The sequence below is a fragment of the Rhododendron vialii genome, chromosome 9a (genome assembly GCF_030253575.1).
Source record: "Rhododendron vialii isolate Sample 1 chromosome 9a, ASM3025357v1".
NCBI lineage: Eukaryota > Viridiplantae > Streptophyta > Magnoliopsida > Ericales > Ericaceae > Rhododendron > Rhododendron vialii.
The window spans coordinates 34976659-34985966 of NC_080565.1; the positions used below are offsets into that span (position 1 = coordinate 34976659).

General features: G+C 39.1%; 1 protein-coding gene across 1 annotated transcript; it reads left to right on the forward strand.

Moving 5' to 3' along the window:
• Positions 1 to 2477: 2477 nt before the first annotated feature.
• LOC131300513 (CDP-diacylglycerol--glycerol-3-phosphate 3-phosphatidyltransferase 2) lies at positions 2478 to 8621 on the forward strand. The gene is made up of 7 exons (XM_058326404.1): positions 2478 to 3154; positions 4718 to 4815; positions 4925 to 4975; positions 5095 to 5208; positions 7557 to 7613; positions 7718 to 7803; positions 7989 to 8621. Exons 1-7 carry the CDS (start codon positions 2686 to 2688, stop codon positions 8107 to 8109), a joined length of 996 nt encoding a protein of 331 aa, XP_058182387.1. The 5' UTR covers positions 2478 to 2685; the 3' UTR covers positions 8110 to 8621.
• The last annotated feature ends 687 nt before the right edge of the window (positions 8622 to 9308 follow it).

Sequence of the window (9308 nt, forward strand, 5' to 3'; positions counted from 1 at the left end):
ATGACTATTTAGGATGAAATGTTTAGAAAAATAACATCTTTGCACCGGTTCAAACGGATTGAAAATTGAAACACATATTTTTTTAACTATATTTTTTAATATATATATATATAAGAAAAAAATGAAAAAAAACAGTCGGATTAATTTTTAACTATATTTTTGAATATATAAACGGTGTAAAAGAAATAAGAGTTTCAATTTTCAATTCGTTTGAATAGGTGCAAAGATGTTATTTTTATGATTATTTTATCCTAGATGGTCGTAGTAAATTTTTGGCTCTAAGGTCTTTCAACGAGCACCCTAAGATGTTATTTTTCTGAATATTTCATCCCAAATGGTCGTAATAAATTTTTGACTCTAAGGCCTTTCAATGAACACTCTAAAAGAGTCCTGAAACCAAATAAAGAGTCTTATGGTACTCGTTGAAAGGCCTTAGAACAAAAAATTTACTTAGCACAATCAAGATCCAATCTAAGCACGGACTCAAATTGTTTTGGCATTATCAATTTCCTATTTTAAAAGTAAAGAAAATATGTTAAGACTGATTAATGTTATACTTGTACATATTTGGTTTTTTTTTTTTATATAGATTTTGAGAGCATAGAAGATATATTAGCTTAGGCGCGAAGCATTGGTCTTAAACACGGTAATATGGTGGTTAATTGAAAATAGAATTTAAGTTAACAAAAAAAAAAGGAGGGGGGAGAGGAAATGAAACAAATAAAGAAAAGAATTGAAAATTAGAAAAAAAAAGAAAAAGAAAGATTAAAACCGGAAAGAACCGGGGGGGGGGGGGGGGGGGGAAGAGAATAAGGAGAGAAGAAGAAAAAGGAGAATCTTGGGCTTTGTTCGGCTCACTGTTTAATTTTCAATTATTACCTTACTTTTATTTTTTTAATTATTACTTTCTCATATCTCTATCTCTCTTCAATCATTACCCTTATGTTCAATCATTACTCTATTTCTCTCTCCACCCACTACCAAAACTAAATTAAACTAAACTCTTAACCAAACACAATCCAAAACTGGAAAGAAGACCGGGGGGGGGGTGGGTTAAAACGGGAAAGGAGAGGGTGGGCCGGGGGTGGGCCGGGGGCAAGCAGTTGAGTCTTGCGTCATATTTTTTTAGGGGTGAGTATCGTGTTCGTGTCTGTCATCTCGTATTCGTGTCAGAATTATTTTAATCATTATCCAACTTGTTTCGCTTTTCATGTTTATCGTGTTGTGTCATATTCGTGTTCCGTCTCTAGCAGACTCTAACCCACTAACTTCGTGTCTGATTTGTGTCATGTTATCGTGTCATTTCATAAATTCTCACCCCGTGTCGTGTCGTGTTATCTCGTGTTCGTGCCAGAATTCTCTCAACTTTAACCCGACCTGTTTAGTTTTTCGTGTTATCATGTCATGTCATATTCGTATTCCGTGTCAAAAATAACTGACTACAATCCGCTAACTTTGCGTTGTGTTCTTGTATTGTGCCGGAAATTCTTACCCTTAGCATCATACCTTATGTCCTGTCCTAGTTCTTGTTTAGCAGGTAAGCCGATTAGAAACCCTCAAATCCACTCGATCAATCCTCCTGGAAATATGTTTTTAAAGCTTGAGCAAATGTTTCGCAACCAAGAAATATCTCTGAAATATCTCAAAAAAGAAATACTCCTCTTAAATACTGTATAAAACAAAAAGTCTATATACACAATAATGAATAATCCAACCACAACACGAAACATAGAATGAGAAGAGTTGTAGCGTACCCACCGCTACACCATGTAGTGCGACTGATCTGATCGTCCATCTCGACACGGACGGTTCGGATTTAATCTGAGCTCTTACAAATTTCAACCGTTCATTATTCGGATGAAAATCTGAGCCATCCATTACCGAAATAGACGGCTGAAGGATGCACTACAGCACCCCAGGTCCGGCATTTCTCACATATAATGAGTGCAATTTTGGTCACCCTTCATAAAAAGAGGGTGAATATTATCATTCTTCCTATTGGTTAAAATGATGTGGATCTCATTACAAAATAATGTCATGCTTACCATGCAATGAATTTTTTAGTAAGCATGACATCACTTTGTGGTGAGATCCACACTATTTCAATCAGTAGAAAGGGGAATAATGTTCACATTCTTAAGTGGAGGGTGAACAAAACTCAATTCACATACAACGGGGCTCACACAACAACTGCGTGTGGACATCACATATTCACATGCATGTGGGGTTGTGTTGTTTGTTATGTTTAGATTATTGTGTATGTAAACAGCTAGTTATTTTCAGAGAGCAGCGGGGCTGCTGTGCATAACACCTTGCACTATCTCATCCATCCGGCTATGTTTCGAACGGTCTGAATTTTAAATAGTAAAACTTTGAAATGGCGCATGACAAGAATGCTGTGCACCTTCGCACGGCAGGGCAGCCTGGGTTCTTATTTTTGTCTATGTAAGCACTGATATCAGAAACAGGAACACCTGTCATCTCTAGAGATAGAGAGAGAGAGAGAGAGAGAGGAGAGAGATTCACTGGCCGCTCCACGTCCTTCTGTAACAAAAGTAGGAGACCACTTCCCCCAAAACTCTCCGTACTACAATAGTGAATAATTAACAACCCCAACCCGCACGATCTGCTAACATAAGCCTACCGACCATCCTCGGCTAACCTAAGCCCCGTGCAACTTTCACCATGCCCTCCCTCAAACTCTCAATCGTCGCCTCCGTTTACGCCCCCTATAAATTGGCGCGCACCACGTTATCCTCCTCCCCAACCACCGCCGTAGCACCGAGACCCAAGCTCCTCAACCGCCGCCTAGACAGATTTCGGCCGCCGGGGTGGTGGTTAACGCCTTGCGCACCCCTCATCCACCTGGCGCGCGATAACAAGTCCCCCTCGTTTGGCAACCTAGGGTTTCGTGGCCAGAAACTTTTCAGCATTTCGTCCGAAGAGAGAGGGAGTGATATGTGTTCCGAGAATAAAGGCGATCAATGGCCGCCGCCGCCGCCGGAGGAGACGTTAACGGCGGGGAATAACAACCATTATGACCACCGGCAACCGCCGTCGCCGGAGAAGCACCAGCAGAACTCGGCGAAATTGCTCACATTGCCCACTATATTGACCATCGGCCGCGTCGCTTCCGTTCCTCTTCTCGTTGGCAGTACGTCGATTACTCATCATTGTCTTTTTTTATTTTCCCTTTCGATTTGATCCGTTTTATTTGCTGGTATAAAGATTTGGTTGGTGTGGACTGGTGTGTTTGTTTATCTGAAAGTGATTTACGAAAGCTTATATAATTCGGTCGAAATAATACTTCAGATTTCGAGAAGTTCCGTTTTTGACCATTGATCTCCCAAATCCGGTTCGAAATTTGAAGATTTATGTCATAAAATATTTGATTTTTAGCATTAGGATGGATTCATGGACCTTTGGTTTTTTTGATTACTCAGGTGGAGGCCAGTTTAGGCGCACCTCGATTCATGGACCTTCGTTAACATGGATCTGCTCAATTCTGTTGTAATACGAAGATTTTTTAAAGTTCTTTTTTGGTGGAGTCTTTATATTTTTGTCATTATATAGAAGAACTACTTTTTTACACTGACCCAATCCTAACCAACTACAATGGGTGTCAAACTCCTCTATAGAATTTGAACCTGCAAGCTCACAGCACGCTACACAACCGCTAGGCCAAATGCCCCTGATTTTTTTTTGTGGAGTTGAAGCACCTGAGTTTGGAGGTACACAAGTAGCTCAACCAACTACAATTTGAACCCTATAGAGGGTTTCGAGCTCCTCTATAGAATTTGAACCCTCAACTTCACAGCCAGCTACACAACCGCTAGGCCAACTGCCCAGGTTTTTGTGGAGTCGAAGCACCTGAGTTTGGAGGTGCACAAGCAGCACAATAACGGTGTCAAACTCCTCTATAGAATTTGAACCCACAACCTCACAGCCCGCTACACAACCGCTAGGCCAACTGACCGTTTTTTTTTTTTGTGTAGTTGAAGCACCTGAGTTTGGAGGTGCACAAGCAGCACAGCCGTATAGGTTAAGCAAGTAATCGGGGTTTTCAACTTCTAGATGCATTTGAGTTTTTGTTTTTGGGAGGTCGTGGGTTGAATGGTGTCCTATTTCATGCTTGATTTTTTATATTTGTGACCGGAAATTATGTAGCTGAAGTTAGGTAAATGTTTGATTGGCTCTTGGTTGAATATCTGAGGATGGTTTTTCATAGTTATGACTAACTGATGAGGTTGATATCGGTGGAGTGTCAATCTCTTTCTAAGTTCTTGTTGGTTCAGTTCAAAGACTTGAAAATGTTTACTTATTGTTGCACTGTTATGAGACTATATGTTGCTATGTTAGAATAAAGGAAAAAGATTGATAATGTTTAGTGTTAACTCAATTATGTTTTTAATGCTAACGTGTCGGGTTAGGAATAAGTTCGTTGTGCTCTTTTATATGTTGCCAAGATTCTACAAAATTGTGGTCAAATGGTTGCTATCTTAATTGTGCACCCCTCCTCCCCTTCACTAGTTCTATTTGTGAATGTTCGAATGCATCTCTCTCTCTCTCTCTCTCTCTCTCTCTCTCTCTCTCTCTCTCGTATCTGAAATTTAAACTATGTTACTCACAAATATTCTATGCTTCCTTGGTTGCTCTCTATTACGATGGCTGTGGTCCATGTTTGATGAGACTGACATGCCTTTCTCCTTTTCAATAGCTTTTTATGTGAATAGTCGGTGGGGTACAACTGCTACTACAAGTATTTTTATTGCTGCAGCAATTACAGATTGGCTCGATGGGTACATTGCTCGTAAGGTATGCAATGTCTTTTTCTTCAAACTCTGAAGTCTGAATAAGAATCTGATGGGACCCTTTATGTGTATGTTATGAACACAATACTTCTCTATTCTTTCATGTGTTTCAGATGAGGTTAGGAAGTGCATTTGGTGCTTTTCTAGATCCAGTGGCTGATAAGGTAAGTACTTTCTTCTTTGATATAGTTTGTGTATTTGCTTGTTGGTTTGCACTGGTTAAGTTTATCAAGGTTTTGTGGCTTTGTAGCTCTTGATAGATTATCATGCTTACTGAATGCAGCTCATGGTTGCTGCCACCTTAGTCTTGTTGTGTACACAAACCTTGGAAGTTCCTATGTTTGGACTAGTGCCATGGCTATTGCCTGTACCTGCAATTGCAATAATTGGTAGAGAGGTGAGTTCTTATTTGATGCTTGTGTGCTAAGGATCTAGAGTAGCCATTGCACGTTGCTGTGATTCTGTTTATTCTTAAAGCCAGGAAGGCGTTCAAGGTTATTTTTATTATTTTCTGTTTCTATTTACAGATAATTAGAAATAATCACTATCACTATTACCAAGTATAGTAGTGTAAGTTCCTTCGCATCATTTAACATGCAAATTTCTTGTAGCCATCCATCTGTATTGTAAAATGATGTGACTATGGATTTCTTACTTAGGCTATAGAATTATTATGTGATTCAGATATTAAGTAAAAGGAGGTGCAGGACTATTTTCTTGGTGTTATGTTTCATGGCATGCATACCAATAATTGTTGAAGCCTACGGTGATTTGACAACTTGCTCAACCTCGTCATTCAATGGATCTTCAAAAAGAGATTTATGGAGTATAGGTTCTCTCATTCTTGAAGGTAGCAGTTAGTGGTTTTAGTTCTCAATCCCACCATTGTTTCATCTTCTAGGTTTCAAAATCTTATCGTACTGTATTTTTAGAGAAAAGAAGACTGCATCAGAACCTGCCCCATGGGGATTTACTCTGCTGATGGAAAAATCAAACTGTACCATATTAGCTAGTATATCATTATACATGTCTCTAGATCCGCTATCCTTCTTCCTAATCCTAGACATTGATGCAAGTTTCAATGGTTTTAAAGCTCTGAGGTAACATAGGCACGCTACAACCATCAGAAGGTAGTAGAATTCGCTGTCAAACAACTGTTGTATGTAGGTATATTCTATTTTGCAGTAGTAAGTACTCAAAGATTTGGTGAAGTGCGAGCTTAGCTAGGCATGTTTTTGGTCATACAACATGCTCGAGTTCACTTCCCATCCAGACCTTGAAAACACTCTGTCGATTCTTATTTCTAACATGCATTCAAAAGATATAGGAAGTTAACAGAAGGTAGTAGAATCACTTAAAAATGGAGGCTATATCTGGGTATATCCTATTTTGGTGTGATGTTGCTGAAATATACGGTTACAAGGCTACTTAGCTAGGCATGGTGTTGGTAGTACGGAGTGCTTGAGTTGACTTCCCATATGGAACTTGAACGCCGACAAATATGAGAGCCGTTGATGTCTTGAGTCCCAATACTAGTTTCTTGAGAAAATGTTATGATTTGAGAAAGAGTGAGGTTTTTTGATTTGCTTGCTGGAATTTGTGTTGAGTAAGCTAAGAATCAATGCCTGCTTAGCTCTGTAGTACCAGTGTGACCTTTATAGAGTCTTCATCTATTACTGTAAGCAGGAGCGGTCTTCAGTGTCCATTTTGTCTCCACCTAACCTTAAAATAACTTTGGAGTTAGTCTCTATACCATTGATGAAACTCTCCACTTCCCTAATTTTCCTCTCTTATCCATGTACTCTTATGGTCTTAGTCTTAGGAGTGACACGCTTCCAGAGTCTACAAAGAGACTACCAAAGAAGGCCTACACTTTCCTACTTTTCCTCTCTCATACGTCTGTAAGTTTGTGAGGTTCACCCTTCTAGAGTTTATGAATATAGTGCCAGAGATCCTCTGTGTTACCATCCGATCAGAAAGAAAAGAAAAGAGGTCTGTGTTACCAGGCTGCAGCTGATTTATTTGGGTGAAGATAGATCTTCCTTGAACTTCTTGAGGTACTCATGGTCAATGGGAATTGAACTTTGCGCCTATTTATATAAACCAATTTCTCACAACTCATCCAAAATTCTTAACCACTCCTAGACCTGGTTGATGTTCTTGAGTTTTAAGGTTTTTTCCCTTGAAGTTTCATCCATTAGGAATTTGTATGTATGTGAATGTTATGCACAATTGCACATTAGTAATAGCAAAAGAGATTCTGTGCGACACAGTTAAATTTTGGTTCAGTTGATTCATATATGTCCATTATATGAGAATGCACTTGCATTTGTGTGCAGACTCCAGAGGCAAATAGACACTATTAGCAATATGCATATATATAAAGTTGTAAGCTCATAAAGTTCTAGGCTGTGCACATGCTTTGGAATTCAGTCAGTTGTAGTTGTAATAAATAAAAGGAGCAAAAAAATAGGAAATGTTTTTGGGATGTACCTCATACAAGTTGCCAAGTGCTATGAAGCACACACAATTTCACTTTGGATGCCATATCTGTGTCCAACACCTATCATTGACTCTGGGGTGTCCTGAGACACATGTCGGAAGTGGATGTCCTTACCATAGGCACTTCACGCAATCATTTTACTGATTTGAATGTTTTTTGTTACTTATTAATTCATCTAACGTATGAGTTTACACGCTTGTGGATCTGGAAGCCTTACAACTCAATTTCTGACCTAATTGCAGATAACTATGTCTGCAGTTAGAGAATGGGCTGCTTCTCAAAGTAGTAAACTTTCGGAGGTTTGTGTTTTGCTCCAATACCTGTCTACCTTGTTTTCCTTCTCTTTGCAGACAATAAGCCTGTAGCTTTGGTTAATGAGACAGTGTTGGGAAATCATTTTCAGGCTGTTGCTGTGAATAATTTAGGGAAGTGGAAAACAGCCACGCAGATGATTGCACTAACCATCCTCCTAGCAGCTAGAGATAGCAGGTTTGATTCTCCTCTCTTTCGATACATTATACTTTTTTTCCCCTGTTTAAGAGAATTGACTAACTAATAGTTGTGGAGTTTGGTGATTTATATTTTATACTTCTTTTCTTCTACAAACATTGATTTTATCTTTTTATTCTCTACAAATATTGACCCTCATTCTATTATTTTCCTCAATTTTTCAGTCTCTCAGGGGCAGGTACTCTAGTTGCTTCTGGCCTTGCTTTGCTATATATATCTGCATGGCTAGCTGTGTGGTCGTTAGTGGTGTATATGAGGAAGATATGGAAAGTGTTGCTGAAGTAGCCATTCTGGCCTTCTAACCTCGTGTAGGTTTCAACATTCATCCCAGAGGGGTCCGTATAGTATATATGTATACAACACCGTAATTATAATTGATCCCCCTTCATCACCAGAGAATTTCTTACGAGTTGATTGAATGGGAGGCTGCTTGAAGAGGTTGTTGCATTGGTCGCATTCTATTGAATTAGGTTGGAAGAATCATGTCCACTGTCTTGTTTTGGGACTTTTCCAGGGTCGTTTAAATTCTTAACCTTCTGGTTGATTATTTTTTTAATGAACCAATCCAATATTGATTTTGGACGATTGTTAATTATCAGTCGCTTGTACTCCTCCATTAGGATCATTAGGAACACTTGTGAGCTTGAAGACCGATCTGGAGCATCTTCAACGCATTTGTCTGATTTTTAACAGAAGTGATTTTGTTGATGCATTGTTTTGTCGTCCTCAATGTTGATATGACAAGAAAATATAAATTGATTTTGAGGTGCGTAATTGTTTCAGGATCTTGAACAAAATTGTCTCATTAATATCCTGCTGAATTGATTTTCGTTTATTGTCAGTTTATTGTTGCTTTTCATTTTAGTATTTTGTCTTTAAAATTTGGTTCATTTCTTGCTGAAACAACTTATTGCATTAGGTGATGGAATTCAAGGCATGCCACTATGACGGGTTTATAACTAGCTTGACCTATTACTTCAGACATTGCTAAGCAGTCAGGGAAGTAGATTGGGTACCCTTAGTAGAGCAATAATTATCAGGGTGGCACGTGGTCATGTTGTCCCTTTTTGGGCACATGGTGGTGTTCTTGGAACACCACCTGGCACCTATATAGGGGGCCATTTGCGGATCTGTATGGATGCAGCTTCTATGCAGTCCTGAGGGCAGCAAATCATTCACCTAAATGATTACGTTTATTGGATGTTGGAAGCTGCTTGATCGATTCATGTCATTGAAAAAAGACAGAAACAGTCTACATGCTAGTCATGAATCTTTTAAAGGCGAATTCGATCAGGTAGTTAGTAATGTCCAATCAACCCGATTGTTCTGCATGGATGACATTCTCGATGTGCATTCATCAAGATAAAATCCGTGGCGTGCTCATGATTGGAAATTGAACGCTGCTATCCAAAATTAGGACTACCGAGAAGCTACCTTGTTCGTTTTTCCTCCGGCAATGAAAAGACCAATACGCATTGCGTGGG

Excerpts from the sequence above, each read along its gene's own strand:
- LOC131300513 (XM_058326404.1), top strand. The coding sequence starts at position 2,686 with ATGCCCTCCCTCAAACTCTCAATCGTCGCCTCCGTTTACGCCCCCTAT. Across the intron at positions 3,155-4,717 it reads CGTTCCTCTTCTCGTTGGCA|CTTTTTATGTGAATAGTCGG; the intron begins GTACGTCGATTA and ends CCTTTTCAATAG. Across the intron at positions 7,614-7,717 it reads AAAGTAGTAAACTTTCGGAG|GCTGTTGCTGTGAATAATTT; the intron begins GTTTGTGTTTTG and ends AATCATTTTCAG.